At 32.7% G+C, this 19,779-nt stretch overlaps 1 protein-coding gene across 3 annotated transcripts in view; it reads left to right on the top strand.

Moving 5' to 3' along the window:
* The window catches only part of LRP1B (LDL receptor related protein 1B), a 2,473,587-nt gene that overhangs the window by 1,171,354 nt on the left and 1,282,454 nt on the right, over nucleotides 1-19,779 (top strand). For all 3 annotated transcript variants that reach the window (XM_074301983.1, XM_074301982.1, XM_074301981.1), the window contains 2 exons: nucleotides 11,457-11,576; nucleotides 19,249-19,377. In XM_074301983.1, the coding sequence (XP_074158084.1) occupies nucleotides 11,480-11,576; nucleotides 19,249-19,377 (226 nt within the window). In that variant the 5' untranslated portion in view covers nucleotides 11,457-11,479. The remainder of the gene's footprint in view (nucleotides 1-11,456; nucleotides 11,577-19,248; nucleotides 19,378-19,779) is intronic.

The raw sequence follows: 19,779 nt of genomic DNA, 5'->3' as shown, positions 1-19,779 counted from the left end.
CTATAATTAAAAAAAAAAAAAAAACACAACAACAACAACAACAAAAAAAAACTATTCCAGAGTAGGCTATGGACAGAGGAAGGGAAGTATTGAATTTAACTCTTAAGGAAGCAGCAAGGTCTAGTAATTCCTAAAAAAAAAAAAAAAAAAAATTACCCAAGTTACTTGGTTGGACAGGGAGAATTTGCCTGACCTGCTCTAGTATTGTATAAATAGATTTCTGATGCTTACTTCTCCCCATTTTCCCAAGAAACTTCAGTGGACATGACAAGAACTCAGTTGCTATCATGTATAGATATTTTTACTGCATCTTTATTAGCCTTATTATCTTTGTTCCCATAAACAAGCAATTATTGACAAGATATCTCTTCTTTGAAACATTTGTCAATTTCAATACTCTAACCACTCACAAAAATAGAAATGCTGGGAAGAGTGGCAGGACATGATATAAATTCTCTATATTGAATTTCTTATTGTTGCTATCCATTTCACAAAATGGGGATTCAAAGATTTTATTCAGCGCATATATATATTTATATATATATATACATATATATATATATATGAAGCAGATGCCTATATGAATGAATGAATTAATTAATTAAAAAAATTATTAAGAATTATGTATCAAGTCCTCCCTGTATCAAGCACTGGAATTGGAATTATAAATTGGGGAAAAAATGAAGCAATTCTTGCTGTGAAAGAGCTCATCCTCAAATTAGGACAAATGATATAAATAATAGAGCTCTGCTTCTGGTTCAGTGAAAGGCCTAGAAGTCCTATGAGTTTATCTACTCAGATGACAGTACCCAGTAATGGAAAGGGCATAATTTCATATCAAATAATAAGGCCTGGAGAAATTTAAGGTATAATGATAGAGAATTTGTGGTCCTGTCTCACAATGGAAGATTGATTACTCCAAGTTCATCTTAGTGGTAGGAGTAGCCATGTCACTTTTTTGCTGAGCTTCTCCAAAGATCTAAAAATCTGTGTAGATACTAGGAAGAATGAAGGAAAGGCAAAGGAGGAGTGTGTCCCCAGTGTATAAACATGAAACAAATTTTTGCACATGTGCTTATTGATTTACATATAAAAATTGATGTGTATGTATATATACATGTATACATATTATCAAAAATTAAAATGGATATGTGATTATCACCTCCAATGATAAATATTGGAACCAATATATAATACAAATACCACAAAATTCTTGCCAATTTTCTTGCCAAAGTTCCCCCTTTCCCCACCCCACAATCCCACTGAAGTGTTGAAAACCTTTATTTCATCTTGACATTTTAAGTGTTGTGCCACATTTTCCCTTAATTGTCTTGCCTCAGTTTCCCTAATTGTTCTGCCTCAGTTTCCCTAATTGTCCTGCTTCAGTTTCCCTAAATTCTTCTGCCTCAGGTTCCTTGAATTGTTCTGCCTCAATTCCCCTGGTTGCAACCCCCTTTTTCTACTTATTAGAACTGAGATAATTAGGGCTGTGGAGATCTGGTATTGCAAAAGATAAGACTCCAGATGTCTTATCTCAGATACCTAATTGGCATTGTCTATATATCTAAGTTTCAGACTTCCTGGCTGTAGTGAGACATCTCCTAAGTTCTCCCAATTTGTAAGAATTTTTGGTCCTACCCCCAAGCTGTCAGAACCGGATTGATGGTCCCTGCCTGGAGATTCCTGCTCACCAGAGTTTGGACTCCACATACCCCCTCTCCCCCTGCCTTTCTGTATTTACCCAAGCTTAGAACCATATATATGTTATTGAGAACTAACATTTGCTGCCCTGGGGGCAACATGCCCCCCCAGCACAATCTCTCCCTCTTAAATAAAATATTAAAAACTCTCTAATCTCTATTTTGCCTCAGTTTCTTTGGCATTACATAAGGATACCAATGTAGTACATGGACTATTCATTTATCCCTTACTTGTTTTGGCCACTTTCTGAGATAACATCCTCTCTACTACTCATCCTTTATAAATTTCTGTTGTAATGTAGAAAGATATATATAAACACATATCATTCTCAAATATTATTCTCTCAGTGGATAATACTGATGAAAATGAGGAAAATGAGGTTTACTCATGAAATTTTTATAACAAGTAAGTTAATTCCAGATGTGATGAAATGAATAAAAGTTAATTACTTGTAATTATGCCTGTTTGTCATGTTCACATATGGTTGATTTACAGTTTTCTCTTAGTGTCCACATTAGATTTCCATATGTCCTGTAAAAAAAAGCTCTTTTTGAGCTATTACTTCTAATTCAGAGTTCTCATCTCCCCCCAAGGGAGCTGCATAGGAACACCTCAGCTAAACAAAAAACTCTCCCTTTGAAAGTGGCACCATTAGCATACTTCCTAATTTCTAAATCCCATTATTTCTCATTCCCTGAAGTTGTAGTTTTAATTGCACCTTGACTGTCCAGTTAATCTCTGCCTCAAGCAGTTACTAAATGTTGAATCAACTGTGTTTAGATGGCATCCCATTGAAGACAGAACAAAGATAAAGGAAACCAAGCAGAAGTCAGATAATAAAACTTTTTTTTCAGTAATTAGACAAAGGAACTTTCAAAAGGTCACTTATATAACTGCCTTTATCAGTTCACCTATTTATCCTTAGATATGTTTTAGGAATCACTTACTGTGTTATTTTATTTTTAATTTTTTTTAATTCTATATTTTCAACAAAATAAACCACTCATTGATTCCTGAATATATTCCTCATGCCTTTGCTCATTCTATTCTATTTTTTTTTAAATTCTACACTTAAACACCCTAAAAACACTCCTCTACGTAAAAGATGATTGTATATGAAATCATAAATCTACATATCCTTTCACTCACTTTTTTAAAAAAGTATATGCTGAATTCTACACATTAGTTTCCAAACTGTCCTACTTGTCTGAACTTCCTTCAATTGTTTTCTTGCATTTAAATTATTCCTTTTTTAAATAATAGCTTTATCTTTTTTTTTTTGACATGATGATTGTTAATTTCCCTCCCTGCCTCTAAGTCATAATCAAAAACAGGAGAGAGGGAGGAGAAGTAGCATTTTAACAAAGCACAATTAAGAAAAACAAATCTATACATGACTAGTATAGATTTAATTTTTTGTAGACATCAAAATATGTATGTCTACTTGTTTACAACATCTCTTTGTCAGAAGTGGGTAACATGTTCTTTGAAGATATGATTAAACATTACTTTATGATTAGAGTTCTTCAGTTTTTCAAAAGTTTTATTTTTTTTTTTTCCTCAGTGTTGTTATTCTTATATAAATTGTTCTCTTGGCTCTGCTTACTTTGTTCTGCCTCAATTTATTCTACACAGTATTTTTTCAGAGTCTCTTTCATTAAGACTGAAGCTTGTTCAGTTATTGCATAATAGCCATCTAAACCACCTCCTTATATTCAAGTTGTATATCCCATTCTCTTTTAATCACCACATCAGGATTAGAAAATTTGATTGGCTTCACTTTTCTCACTAGTCCTCACTTGTTTTTCTATTGGTAAATCTAAACTATTTTTTGTTTGTGTATTTAAACTCCTTATTCTACTTTAGATCTCAGTAAACCCTACCATCTCCTAACCGTTCTTCCTCCTCTCTCTATTGTCTTCTCACATACCTCACTTAAGAGAGAAAGCAAGTCCCAATCCGAAGTCCCCTTTCCATACTAGTATCTTTGTCCTGCTATCTTTGTGCTTTAATCATCCTCTTTCTTTATCATATTCAGAACCTCAGATGAGAACTTCTCTACCTTAGAACTTATGATTTTCTTTTTAAATCATAACCTTGGTATAAATTATGGTTCTTAAAGGGACACAGCTCTTTTTTTATTAGAAGACTAGCATTATAACAACATGCAGCTTTTTCTAATTGTGTTCAAATAAATTTACCTTTCTAGGTTTCTCTGGATGTATGGATTTTTATTTCAAAGTCCTTACTTAGCTCTGATCTTTTCATTAGAAATGCTTAAAAGTGCTCTATTTCATTAAAAACCCATGATTTCCTCCTTTAGATTTATACTCAGCTTTTGAAGGGAAGTTATTCTCAGTTGCAGATCTATCTTGTTTGGCTTTTGGAATATTGTATTTTAAAATCTTCTATTGTTTTTAGTAGCTAACTATGTTATCATGAATGTATTTCCCCTCCAAAAAGCCCAGTGATTACATTATTTGTTCCTGACCTACATCCCAGGTTATTTTTTAAAATATATATATATATATATATATATATATATATATAATTTTCTTTTTCTTTTTTTTTTCCCAACCTTTTGATTTTATGAGAATGTTTCTTGGTGATAGCAGTTCTATTTTAGTTTTCAGGGATTTCATTAATTGAGTAAAATTTGCCACTCTCTGTAAAGCTACTTACTGTCCTACTTCTTTCTTCAAGAGTGTTTATTGCATTTTTTTTTTTTTTTTTTTATTTCTCGCTTCAATGATTCTAATTATTTGTGGTCTTGTAGAAAAATCTATTTCTTTTTTAAAAGTCTGTTTGCAGTTGTAGAATTAGATTTACAAGAACTGTTAATATTTAGGAGTTTTTTCCTTTGATTTAATTATCTTTTCAGCCTTAATACTTGAGCTGGGATTTTGTGCTAATGCCAGGTTCTGTTCCTCTCTGCCCTCCCATTGAACTTTTAGAGAGTGTCCAATCCTGATTGGTCTTAATTTGATACCTACTATTCTTGTCTTGATATCCATCTCCCATACTTAGACCACTCTGGATCCATGAAATTCAAAGTCCGGCATCTTCAGAATGTCACTTTGACGTCTAATAATAGTATTAATGTTAATAATAATTGAAAGCATGTATTTAGCATTTATCATATGCCAGGCACTATTCTAAGTGTTTTATAAATACTATCCCATTTGATCCTCACAACAACCATGGAAGAGAGGTGTTGTTCTTATCTCCATTTTACTGAAGCAAAGGGAGTTTAAATGATTTGCTCAGGATCACACAGCTAGGAAGTATCTAAGATCAGATTTGAGCTCAGTTTCTCCAGATACCAGGATGGAGCTCTAACACCTGTATCACCCACTTCTTATTGAGAGTTCTAAGCCTGTATACTACTAGCTACTGTTTTCTGGGGCTCTCAAAATCTATTGGTCCTGGGTTTCCTGATCATCTTAGGTGTAAAGGCTCCTTTATGGGAGACAAATCCTGTTATGAGAAGAACTGGCTTTACTAAAGTTTATAGTATTTTAGATCTGGAATGAGAAGGGACCTCCAAAGCCATTTTTCTCACCACTTCATTTTCTAGAAGAGAAAACTAAAACGAAAACGAAAACTAAAAAGGGTTGTTGTGATGAGATCAAAGTAACACACAACAGTGATGATTATGAGTGGTGGGCCTTGAACCCAGTTCTTCTGACTCTAAATCAGAGCTTTCTCTACTAATATGAAATGACAACTTGGTTATCCTACCCGTTACTTAAGTTGGCAGGAATTATTTCAGCATTATTTATTTTTTACCATTTAACAATGTACTAAATACATTGCCAAGAATGGTGCATTATCTATAGTACGTATTCAATAAATACATATGGGATAAATGAGTTTGAAACTAGGTAACTGACAGATAGTGAAATATTCATGTTTGCAGAAATAGGCAGTAATCCGATGTCTGCAAGTTGATTTAGGTTGTATTCTTCAATGTAGGTTAGAGAAAGTAAGATATGACACAAATTATCATTGTTCTAAACATATCAGAAGTTCATTGTGTGAAAAAGGGGGAATGTCTAATAGGGGAATTGTAACATCAGTTCTTCAGTCTTCAAATAACAGGAATGAGGGAAAAACTGATCTAAGAGTCATTTATTTCAAGCTCATACATAGAAAAGGCAAAATATTTCCCCTTCTATTCAGTTAAAAAACTTCTTATAGAAGTAGTGATCAAAAATGCTTCTGCTTCTTAAACAGGCAATGAATTATTATTCCAGTTTATAAACTTCTCTGTGAGATGGGGGAAAAAAAAGCTTCATACATTATTTTTAATTTTTTTCTCTATCTACAAGGATTGACAAATATTCAAAGAATTAATTGATCTTAGAGAATATATTTATCTATCTAACCATTCATGTATTTACATTCATATATCCATGTTGATATATCAATATATGCTTACATTTAGTCATATATGTCATGTGTACATTATATTGTGTATATATGTGTATCTTAGATACTCAAAAGGTCCTGTAATCTCACTTATATCCACTTTATTGATGCAGATCACAAGGCTACCCATCATATATGATTTTTGTCCATGTCCCCTGTGTAGTGTCTAACCAATGGATTGAACCTTTCTTTGATTTCTTTTTACATCAAGAGCATACTAATGGCACAATTAGGATTTCCTTTTGACCAGCTCATCCAGTTTCTCATTTCCATAATTCTGATGCAATCCTTAAGTGTCTCATTTTAAATTGTTTATTTTTGATGTTTTGCAACCTGACCATCCTATGATCTGCTTTTCTGTTGCCCTTTGAAGTTTTGTTTGTTTGTTTGTTTGTTTTTGTTTTTTGTTTTGTTTTTTTCAATTTCTCTGGAGTGTGTTCTGTTTCATGATTCACAACAACACTGGAAGAATAGTGGTCTTTGTGACAGGAAAAACCTTGATAGGCCAAATTGAATTGAGAAAAACAACAACAGCAACAAAAAAAAAACCAACCTATACTTTGTCATGTTTGACTTGTTCGCTATGATTTAACAAGCAATTTGTTTGTCCAGGTGATGGATCATAATGACAGTCAAAATAAACCTACAAAAGAGAATTCAGTGAGGGAAAAAGTGATCTAGTTGTTGAAGTCTGGTTGCCAAACTTCTAATCACCTTTCTCTAGTAGCTCATTATGGCTCAGAGGCAGGTCAGCATATTCATTTTTGTATGCTTAGAGAAACCATATAGATTTGTGGAAATGCTTCATGAATCCCAGTACAATTGGAAAACAGAATCTCTAAAGACTGAGGAGAATAGCATCAGTATTTGATGAAAATGGCTTGTCTGAATTGTTAATTGGCTTGTGCTTAGGTGGCACATTAAATGTAGATATACATTTGGTTGAAAGGTTCATATTCATATTTCATGGGATTAAGGAGACCACATAAGCAAAAATCATCATTTCCTACAGTTTTTATTTTTTTTACATTTGAGGAAATTTGTATTCCAAGTATACTTCAGGGAAGGTCGCCAAAAGTGGATGGCTTCATACTAGAATGTAAAAGGAAGGACTATAAGAAAACAAATCCCTATAATATATGGGACAGAAGGATGCTATAAAAAGGCAGAATCCTTAGAAATTATTAAGTATCTAGCCTAGCATTATCATTTCACAGAGGTAGAATCCAAGGCATAGAAAAATGAAGCTATTCATCAGAAATCAAAGAACTGGTTAATGACAGATTTGGGATTTGGATTCAAACTTCATAATTCCCAGACCACTGCTCATTCTAATAAACAATGTGGCATTTTCTACCAATACGAGGGGAAAAAAATTAGACACACACATACACACACAACCAGGAAAGCAATCAACATATAATCAATCCATGTTGTAAAATGTATGTTTAGTAGTAAAATATTATTTTTACAAACCATTCATCAGATGTCAAGATTATAATCATTTTATATATAAATCAAGTGTTTTCACAACAAAATACAAGTATGAAGAACGTCTCATCCAAAGTGAATTAAATGAACAAAATTAGCATGTTTCAATCTCTAGTCAAAGACCCATTTGTTTCAAACAATATGTTTATAATAATTTATATTTAAAAAAAGGTTTTAAAAAACATTTTGAATTTTTGTTGATTCAACTCTCCATTTCTTTTTACTCTCTCCTACTCCTCCTCCTTTTCCTCCTTTTCCTCTTCCTCCTCTTCCTTTCTCTCTCTCTCTCTCTCTCTCTCTCTCTCTCTCTCTCTCTCTCTCTCTCTCTCTCTCTCTCTCTCTCATACACAAACACACACACACACACACACACAAAAAAAAAAAAAACACGCATAAATATTTATGAAAGAGGGGTAAGGCAGCAATATACAAAACAATCCACAAAAGTAAGGAAAGTAGCATCATAAGACCTAAGATCACAGATTGGTAGCTTAAAAGTCCCTTAGAGGTTAAGTCTTTTCCTCCACATTTTGGAGAAGAGGAAATTGAGATTGACAGAAGTCAACTGATTTGTTAAAAATCATAAGGATAAGTGTCTGAATTAAGATTGAAACAGATATTCTTGACTCTGAATCCAAATTTCTATCTTTTACACCATGCTGACTGTCTCTTAGACAATATTGTCTTGCCTGACACTGAGGAGTACCAGAACAATAATTAGATCTGGGTGAGCAAGGTACAGATACAGTCACCAGAATACAAAAAATAGCTTTCTTTGTCCACTGTCCTAAAGAAAATAAACAACAGCACTGATAGTCTTAATGGAAAGCTTTAGCTTTCAGATTCTAGAGTACATTACTTCTTTCTAAGAGTCTGCTTTCATGTGATTCTGATACTGATTTCAAACAGTATCCAAGAGGAATGAACAAATATATAGACTTTACTGCTATAATAAAGCTGACAACAAAATTAATCTGAAACATAATTATTTGCATAATGATTATAACACTTTGTAATTAGGTAAATGTGGGACTCAGCTCTCAGAAGTGGTTATATAATAATTTAAAACTTACTGATATTTTTAAAAATATACAAATAATATTGAAATTCAGTTTTCCTTAATAAAACATATTGTTTCAAAATCATTCACCATGCATCACCTGTCACTCTTCCTATACAATGATATGTATACTATATATAAAAATTTTTGGATCTAACTATGCAATGACTGAGTTTTGATTTGATTTTATTATTGTCTTGTTGTTGTAGTAGTAGTCATCATAGTTGTTGTTTTCTTTTTCTTCATACCTCCAAGAATTGAACTTCCCCTGTTCTCTCCTTATTTCTTCCCATCTGCTATCATCCCTCCATATTGATTATTATCCTTGTGTCCTTTTCTTTCTGTTGCCATTTTAATCTCATGTAAGGATGCAAAGGAATCCATGAGCAGTATGGGTTATTGTTTCTTTACCTTAATTCTAGATAATGTTTCTATTAGAGAACTTTAAATAACAAATTAAAATAAAGTGGCTGTCTTTTTTTTTCTTTCTTTTTTTTTTTTGTGGGGAAGGAAGAAGAAAAGGAGAGGAAGAAAAAGAAAAAAGATGGCTAAAATCATGATCTTTATGTTGCATAAGGATAATAAAAACAATAATAACAACCATAGCAATAATATTAATATAACTACTTAAGTTTTACAAAGTACTTTACAAATAATATTTTATCCTCAAAATAACTCTGGGAAGAAGAAGCTATTATCTTCATTTTACAGATAAGAAAACTGAGGCAAACAGAAGCTAAGTGATTTGCCCAGACTCATACAGAGTGTAAGCATTTGAGGGAGAACTTAAACTCATGTTTAACATTCTATCCATTATATCCTGTTAACTTATAAACTTCAAGAAAGATGATGGGGGATAGATTTGGAAGTTGGAAGTTTGGAAGTTCAGCCTCCAATATGACCATTACTATTTATTTTTAATATGGGCAATTCATTTAATTCTCTGATTCATTAATTAATCCATAAAAATATTTAAAAAATGAATGCTGAATTTTATACATGGTACCATTATCCATATCCTTATGCTCTATTTTTATGAGTAAATTATTTTTACTGTCAAATTAAGGTAATCTTAATCCATTATTATAATAAAAGCTTTTACAAGTATTAAATCTGTTTTTTTGAAGGTTTGAACACACACATATCACTTATAATTTATTTAAAACTTTTTTTTTTTTTTTTTTTTTTTTTTTATATAAACATGTAGAAGGGACCTCAAAACATAAGATCATAGTTCTAATGCCAGATGGGACCTTAGAAGTCATCAAGCCCAATCTAGCTATTTTACATGTAAAGAAACTGAGACTGAGAGAGATTAAATGAAATACCCAAATACATACAGGTATAAAATCACATACAGGATTCAATCAAAAGTCATCTGCCTCTGAATCAGATGTTCTTTCCACTGTTTATGTTAGTCCTAACTCTAGCTCCAGAGATAAATGGTATGATTTTCCTCCTTTTTTCAATAATCTCCTTGAGGGCAAGGTGTATGTTATTTTCTTTCATTCTATCTCCTCAGGGTATAGCTCTAAGAATTGTATCTATAAAACTCTTAATGAATGTGTTAAATTAAGTTGATGTGACTAAGTCTGACACCTCAGTTCACTTGGCCATCTTTTGAATGGATTTTCTGATTTGGAATTCTGGAAATGTTGGATTTTCTTTCCTGACCCAATAGTCATTAAATGAATTATGGTTAACTTAAAATAAAAGTGGCAATAGACAAATGAAAATGTTAACGATGATTTTTTTTTTCAAGCTGGAAAAATGCCCAATTACTTTAAGCCAGTCTCTAGAGTAAAGATTTCTTCTTCCTGGTTTTTCTGGGATTCTATTACAATTTTCTTGAAATATTACCAGGCTTTGTTGCAAGTATCTACAGATTATGAATGGATTGAATTATTTATACAATATCTGTCCAACCTATTTCTTACTTTTTCTTCAGGAGAGAGAAGCAGCCACTTTGTCACCACTCACTAATACCCTAAATCCCCTACTACAAGGAGGACATTTGAAATCAAATGTTTCTCTAAGTTTAATACATCAGATTACTGAAACAGACTTTGGCAAGAAACCTGATCTTGTCATTGTTTTAACCTAAGAGTGTCTTTATCTCTATAAAATGTAATTTATTCCTGGAATTTGTGAGCTATTGCTTCAGCAACATCTTTGCCATAATTTAGATAAAATGCCAGCATTAGATAGAATGAAATATATTATGTTCAGTGTTTGCCTAACATTGTCCCAGCAATAAAAGATAAATTATCAAAATGGAATATATGCACATTCAATGATTGATGTAAAGTTTAAACATGGCTTACTAAATCAAAATAAACTGTTAACAGATAGAAAGTCAATTGATATATCAGATAGGAAAGACACAGATACTGAAATCAACCTCTTAAAATGGATGTATTTTTAAAACTTAATTTGAAATAATTTAAATTTACTAAATTTTATAAGAAATGACTTTGAGCATGTGAAGTCAAAAGAAGAAGCCAAAAAGTCATACAACTGTTGTTTAAAGTTTTTGAAAGAAAAAAAAAAATATATATATATATATATATATATACTGATGCATTTGTTATTTGGAAATGCAAGGCTTTTTTTTTTTCCAAAGAAAAAATTGACTTGGCAATGCAATAGAGTGAAAAATAGAGGTAGTTTCTACTATTATAAAAATAAAAATGTCTTGGAAACATTAAAGGAAACTAAATGAATTTTTAAGATAAATATAATGCATATGTATTTTTTCGTTTTTCCCCTCCAGAACTGCTTCCAAATTGTCAGCAGATGAATTGTCAATATAAATGTGCAATTATAAGGAATAGTACAAGATGCTACTGTGAAGATGGATATGAAATAGCAGAAGATGGAAGAAGCTGCAAAGGTAACTAAATAATTTAAATCTAACAGTTCCAGCATCTTCTTCTTTTTTTTTTTTTTAAATTAAAGCTTTTTATTTTCAAAATATACACATGGATAATTTTCAACATTCCTCTCTAAAAAATCCTGTGTTCTATTTTTCCCCCTCCTTTATTCCCATCCCCTCTCCTAGTTGGTAAGTGATCCAATGTATGTTAAATAGCATCTTCTTTTCTTTTAAAAATTTTTCTCTCTGCAGAAATTGGGGTTAAGTGACTTGCCCAGCGTCATACAGGAAGTGTTAAGTGTCTGAGCACAGATTTGAACTCAGATCCTCCTAAAACCAAGACTGGTGCTATATCTACTATGCCACCAAGTTGCCCCTAGCATCTTATTTTCTTAAAGACAGAGATAACAAACACTGTACAACAATTTATATCTTCTAGATATTACCCCAATATTTAACACAATTCTTGGCACAGAGAAACATCTTAAGTGCCTTTGGATTTATTGATTGGTATAGAATAATTGACTGAGGCACTAGAAGCCATAATGGATAGAGTATTACAAATATTTAGTTCAGTGTCTTATACCTGAATTTCTACTTTAAGGGATTATTGTAAGGATCAAATGAAAATGTGTATGTGTGTATGTGTGTGTGTGTATGTACTTAGTGAACCTTGAAAAACAATGTGATGTTTATTATTATTATTATTATTATTATTGCTTGTTTGTCAGAGAACCGTGTTATATTACATTTAATTTTCCAGGTTTCTAGAAACTCCCCAAAGTACGAATGTTTATACTAAGAAAAACAAATTTATTTTACAAAAGAAAAAAAAAGTTAAGGGCTACAGGGATCCAGTGCCATATTAAACGTGAAAAAAAGACCTTACTTCAAATTCTTCCTCAGAAACTTAATAGGCAGGTAATCCTGGGCAAGAGATTTAACTTCTTTTAAATTCCTTTTCTCCATTTTTAAAATGGGGTTAAGAATGGGTACTCTCTTCATAACTTTGTTGAAAAACTGTATTGTGGGGCATATAATAAACTCTTAATAAATGTGTTTTCAGCACCAGCCCTGAAGTCAGGAGGACCTGAGTTCAAATCTGGTTTTAGACACTTAACACTTCCTAGCTGTGTAACCCTGGGCAAGTCATTTAGGGAAAATGTGTTTTCATTCATTTATTCACTGATTTTTTTTTTTTTTTTTTCTGTGTACATAATTAGCCAATGTCTTTTGAGTGGCTATATTTTTCACTGAGTCTCTGCAGTATCAGGTAATTCACATTATGTCATTCCAAATGAAAATATCCTGAGAAACTTAAAATATAAAGAAAATCCCTCCTCTATTTGAACTTTATCTGGAACATCTTCTTTGTTAATAAAAAACATTTTTGAATACTTTACCCTCTTTTAAAGTTCATTTGATACTACTTACATACAGGTGATCTTTGAGTAAATTGTATCTGTAGTTACATCACGTGAAATAATTTTTGTAAACCACTTGATAAATCTTAGTAAATATCTTTTATTATTGTCATAATTATTACAATTATTATAGAATGGGGAATCTTATATGATACTAACATGTGCAAGGAAACACCTTGATTAAGGACATCCCCACAACTATTCATTGCTCATAAAATGAGTTGTTTTTTTGTAGTTCATGAGAATAAGCAGAGGAAACTAGTATATGCTATAAAATTGTCATGAAAGGCCATCCACTAACTTCTCATATATTCTTCAAGAATAACTTTCCATTCAATCCAATTTAACAGCTTTCATTTATCACTTCTATGTTAGGTAATAAAGTGGATACTGGTGGCATAAAACAGTTTTTTAAATAAAGTTCTTGCCCTCAACGATCTTACATTTTTGCTAGGAAGATACAACTTGAAAGTAAATACAAAGCATAAAAAGAGGTAATGAGAAATAGTTTCAAGAAGAAAAAAAATACTATTTAGTAGGACATTCAGAAAGACACTCCAGGGAGGAAGTGATATCTGAATTGTACTTTCCAGGAAGTTTGGAAATGTACAAAACAAATGAGAGAAGGGGGAAAATTCTAGATTTGTAGAACTACTAATGTAAGATTGATTAGGCAAGAGCTATATTGGAATGAACAACTAATAGACAAATTTGACCAGCATGAAGGATTTGTGGAAAGCAACTTGAAATAAGAATGGAGTAACAAACCAAAATTTAGGCTGAGGATTTAGAATTGTATCTTGGAAACAATAAATAATTATTAGAAATTTTGGAATAAAGGAACAGTTAAACATTTGTCCTAGGAATATCAGTTTGGTAGGTATGTGAAAAATGTTTTGCAGTGATGAAATTGGAGGCAAGGATTCCAATTAGAAGATTATTGCAATAGTGAAAGTGCAAAATGATGGATAAATTTATGTGAGTAGAGAGAAGGAGATCAGCATAAGAAATATTGTTAGGGTAGGATTAATAAGATTAGCAAAGACTACATGAACCTTCACCTTTTGACAAACAGAAACTAGGCAAGTTGTTTCAAAATAATTACATGACTGTCCTATCTGAGGATCAAAAAAGCCAGGCAAAGGGGTGTGGGAGAGAACTGAGGAATAAGTTAATATGAAAGAAGAGGAAAACATCTCTTCTTCCAAAAGACTTGTGGTTTTGTTAGGAAGATAGGGATAGGGGCAGCTAGGTGGCACAGTGGATAGAGCACCAGCCTTGAATTCAGGAGGAATCAAGTTCAAATCTATTCTCAGACACTTAACACTTCCTAGCTGTGTGACCCTGGGCAAGTCACTTAACCCCAGCCTCAGGAAAAAAAAAAAAAGGAGGATAGGGATCCATCATGTGAAGTTATTTCAGATACCTAGAAGTTATGAGAACTCCTTTGTATTTATTTAAATTCCAGTGTTACTGATTTTTTTTTTTTAACCTGCCTCAACAAATCCATTTCCTCAGCATATATTTGACCACTCACTTACATGGAAACAACAATAACAATAGCAAAAATCAGAAGCAAGATGTGTTAAACTCCCTTAAATACACTGAAAATATTTGATTCTGTGCCCTACCTGCAATGAAGTTCTCAATTCCCTTTACAAGGAAATTTTAAATTAAGGTTTTATGTACCTGACAATGTTTTCCTTTTCTCAAGGAGGCACGTATAGTATGGAGCAGTAGAAATATCACCAGCCATGGAATCAGGAAAAAGGGGTTTGAAATATCATGGTGATTCAGAGTTGGACCTCATAGATTATTTTTTAAAAAGAAAAATTGTAGCTTCTTCTTATAATGCCCCGGAGAAGCCGTCATTCACTATCTGAATATCATTACAGATGTTGAATACACTATCTCTCAAGATATCCCATTCATTAATTCATCTGTAGCTGTAATCATTAGAAATGTTTTTTTCTCATATTTATAATAACAATCAATTTCACTCAAATTTCCAACACTTGATCTAAGACACATGCACTAAATCCAAAGATAAAATGTCTATTTCCTCTTTTACATTATGAACTTCAAAAATATCAAGACTTTTTTGTTGTTGTTTTCCATCTTCTCTTTCACAATCTAAATATCTTCAGTTTCATTCCATTCTTGAATACTATAGCTTCTAGTGTTTTGATCATACTTATTACTTTCCTTTAAAACAATATAGATATGACAGATACCCCTTTACATATGGATTTTTTATTCTTTCTCCACCTTTATCTTTAAGATTAATCTCAAGTACTATCTTCTTCATGAAGATCTCTTGATTACCCCCAACTATATTATGAACACTCACAAACACAATCACACCATACACACTAGATATACTGATTTATAAAGATATACCAATCAGTCAATATATATTAAGTTTGTACTATGTGCCATGTAAGATACAAAGGAAGGCAAATAATGCTTCATGGCTTAATGAAGTATTCATTCTTTTTTTTTTTTTTTTTTTTTTTTTTAATCAATTGGAGTTTAGTGACTTGCCCAGGGTCACACTGTAAATATCAAGAGTCTGAGACGGAACTTGAATTCAAGTCCTCCTGATTCCGGGGCCAGTACTTAATCCACTGAACCAACTAGCTATCCCAAGAGTCCTCATTCTAATAGGAAAGACATAATGCAAACAACCATATACAAAATATATGTCCAGTTTTGAATATATTCTGTTTAAGGTATCTACAGCAAAGCCTGTTCATGATATCTAACAGCAGTTACAGATGTAAGAATATAAGTCAGAAGAGAAGTTAAAGCTAGATAGACAGATTGGGGAATAATCTTCATAGAGATGATCATTGAATCCATGGGAGCTGATAAGATCAACAAGGATGTAGAGGGAGAAGAGAAGATGGTCCATAACAGAATCTTGTGGGATATTCACAGTGCATGTTAACTAGATGAAAATCCAGGAAAGGAGATGGAGAAAGAGTCATCAAATAGAAAGAAGGAGAACTAGGAAAGAGTGATGTCATTAAAATTTAGGGATAAGAGAGTATTAAGGAAATGATCGACCACGTCAAAGACTGCAAAGAAGTTGAAAATGATAATTGAGAAAAGACCACTGGATTTGGCAATTAAGACTTAATAACTTTGGCAAAAATAGTTTCTATGGAACAATAAGGCTGGAAACCCAATTGTATTGGATTATGAAGAGACTGAGAGGAAAGTATTTAAGGGCAGAATTTGGCAATAAAGAGATCACTGATATCAAAGAGATCACTGATAACTGATTGCCTTCTCTATTAGCAAACTGCTTGAGTGAAAAGAGTATTTCACTTTTCTCCTTGAATTCCTGGTGTTTGACATAATCTCTCACACATAATAAAAGTTTAATAACTGCTTTTAGATTAATTAGATAGTCCAATTATTTTATGACATCTACATGCACAACTAAGAACATTATTTAGACTGAAATGGCTCAATCTTTAGATATAGGCAATACCTCAATTCAGGACTCAATGTTGACCTTTATGTGCAATCATGAAGGCAACTGAGTGGAGACAAACCACATTTCTTAATAATTCCCAGCAAAGAGACTGGAAAGTCATCTGGATTCTAGAGTCATTTTTGCCAACTCTGTTACTCCTCTGTGGTCCTGGAAAAGAAATAGTATTTTGAAATACATGGATGGATGCATTTTGGAAAATGATTGAGGGGCATCCTGTCAGAATGACAGCAATGTATTGTGGCTAAGAGGACAGAGTAACAGACATGAGAAATATGTGCTAAATCAGATGCAGAACCACTTCAGAAAAGCTGAAGAGGGAACCAATTAAATGGAAACTAAAGAATCTCTGAAAGAGTGATCAGTCCTTGCCACCATGAAGGGATTAGTTCCTCTTTTCAATTATGTTTTCCTCTGCAATCCCTACAATTCTACCTTCATTATTTGCTTATGTTCAGCTTCTCCCCCCCCCAAAAAAAAGCAATTACTCATCTTTGTATTCCTCAGATATCTCAGTGGAACCATGAAGGCATTGATCAGTCAATCCATAGTTATTTAAGAATATACTACTTATGTGAAATTCTAATTATAAAGTTTGCAGTTGTTATACTTTCTCAAACTCTAAATTTTTTGTCTGTATTTTTCTATGAATGCCTTTGAGGATACATTTAGTCTTTTGGTGCTGGAGGCTTTTTCCTTGTGCTTTTCCTTGATATTTTCTAGGTACCAATACAGCACTGGGGCTGTTCATTTGCTGTATTTCACTCTTCTTTATGAATCCTATGTCCTGAATGATAATGCCATTTCTCATATGCTAATCATCATGACCAATATGCTGCATTATGACCTGAACATAATGTACATATTTCTCTCCAAATTGTCTTTGGTTATTTGTCCTTTGTATACTTGTATACTTTGTATACTTGGCTTCATTATTACTGCCTATCATCAATTATGAGCTCCTAGAGCAGTGCCTCTCCATATTGCTTCTTGAACCCCTTCATTTTGGGAAATTTTTCTTGTCCCTCCTATTCAACATGAAAGGAAATAAATTCTAGCATTATCTATCCATTTGCACATAAGAAATGAAATAAAGAAATGAGTTAATTTAAATAAGATATTTGAGAGTCAGTGGCTAGAGAACCATCCTTAAAACCAAGAAATCTGGTTCAAGTTCTACTTCAGACACAGTCTAGTCTTGGACAAGTGCACTTACCAACTTGAATCACTTTAAGTTGTAAAGAAGGGCCTGAACTAATTGAGGAAGTCTTATCCCATAAATGCCTGTGCTAATTAAACTATATTTTAAGTTCTTATACTTATCTTTAATATAATTATTTAGGAGATATCCCCTATAGCTCAAGACAAACTTCTTTTACCCTCTAAGGGTATATTTACTCTAAGTTGGTAACCCTTATCCTAGAAGATGGGTACTAAGTATTTTATTCTCTTTACGCTTTTCCTAGCACAGGACTTTGAAGAAATTAGTGCTTGGGAATACATTTTAAAGGTTGAAAAGGTTCTATCTATATAATTAGTTAGGCAATAGTTATTTATTTAAGTAGCAGGACAGCTAAGTGACAAGGTGTATAGAATATTTGATCTGTAGTCAGCAAGATTCATCTCATGAGTTCAAATCTGACCTCTGACATTACCAGTTATGTGATCATAGGCAAGTGACTTAACTTTGTTCACCTCAGTTTCTTCATCTATAAAATGAGCTGGAGAAAGAAATGCCAAGCTGTAATTTTCTAGTGCCAAAATGTAGTATTCTCGGTGGTTTTCTGGAGGTCTTGGAGCAGCCTTCCTTTCAGCAGAGTAATCACCACAAGAATAGCCAGTGTTAAAGTCAAAAAGTCTTTATTGTCTCCTTTTGCTCAACTAGCTTTCTCATGGCCTTCAGAGGGTACTTGGTTTCAGTGGAGAAAGTGTAGGAGGACAGGCCTACCACTACAGGGTGTGAGATGGGATGAATGAATTTGTCTATCAATCAGTCCCCCAGGAGAGCTACCAGGAGCCTGTTCAAAGATGGAATGAATCTCTCTCCTTGGCTCTCTGAGGCTTCCAGTTTATATGCTCTATACTGAGTATAAACCAATTATTATATCACCAGGAAACCATTATTTGTTGTAAGATTAAATCAATCATACTGAACTTAGAGAACTATTAATCACCATGCTAAACTAGATAACCATTGTCTCATCAATTCCACTGACTTAACACCTTGTAAGAATCCTTATTTCAGAGTTCTGGCCCATAACACCAAGCCACTCAAGTATCTTTGCCAAGATCTCAGTTGGGGGCATGCAGAATAGAACATGACTGAAATGTAAAAGTTATTGGATGAGATCATTTCAAAAGTTCTTTCCAGCCCTTCATCATAGGGCCACATATCCTTTTGGATGCTGGATCTATTATTTGATTTTTAATAACAGTGTAATGCCCTTGGAGTTTTGGCAGTTGCATTCTCTGTATTTGCAAAAACTATCAAACTACTACCAAGCAATCAATAGGATCCCTTTCCAATCACAGAAGCAATCTTTTACACAAGAACCATTAAGTTTAAGATTCCTATTATCTCTATGAATTAACTATGTAAAATTGGCTTTTTTAATTGTAGCTTTAGTATTTTTTTTTGCAGTTGACTTTTGTTTTTTAGTAGAAAAGAATATTTCTAATGTTTGATGAAAATATGGTCACCAAAAAGAGAATGGAACTCTTTATGAATGTAGCTACTGAGCAATAATGCCAATTTTTCTTTTAGATCAAGATGAATGTGCTGTGTACGGGACTTGCAGTCAAACCTGTATAAATACATATGGGTCATATGTTTGTAGCTGCATGGAAGGATATCTAATACAACTTGACAACAAATCTTGCAAGGCCAAAAATGGTAAGTTGAAATCTTTCATGTCCTTCATGAACCTTCATTTTTTTTTTTTTTTTTGTTTGTTTCCTTTCATTCTGTTCCTTTCCCTGATAAATGAGTTAGAGCCATATGTACCAAGTAGGGATAGATTTTCTTTCACTTTAATGCACTGATCCATAATTGGAAACCTAAGATATCTCTTTCAATTGTCAGTGATCATTATAAAACTCTTTCAGCTAAGGAAGATTTCTGATTAGCAAGAAGCAATTCAAAAGATAGAGATTAATTGATGTGAACTATTTATTTCAGGTAAGACTATTGGGAAGGAGATTGCTGCCATTTAGTTTGTGCATTTCATATTCCACATCTCTTTCTTCTTCATAGAGATTGAGCTTGATGTTATAAGTTTTTTATATAGAGCCTATC

The sequence above is a fragment of the Sminthopsis crassicaudata genome, chromosome 3 (genome assembly GCF_048593235.1).
Source record: "Sminthopsis crassicaudata isolate SCR6 chromosome 3, ASM4859323v1, whole genome shotgun sequence".
NCBI lineage: Eukaryota > Metazoa > Chordata > Mammalia > Dasyuromorphia > Dasyuridae > Sminthopsis > Sminthopsis crassicaudata.
The sequence above is the reverse complement of the archived record's forward strand: the minus strand, read 5'-3'. Positions and strand labels throughout refer to the sequence as shown.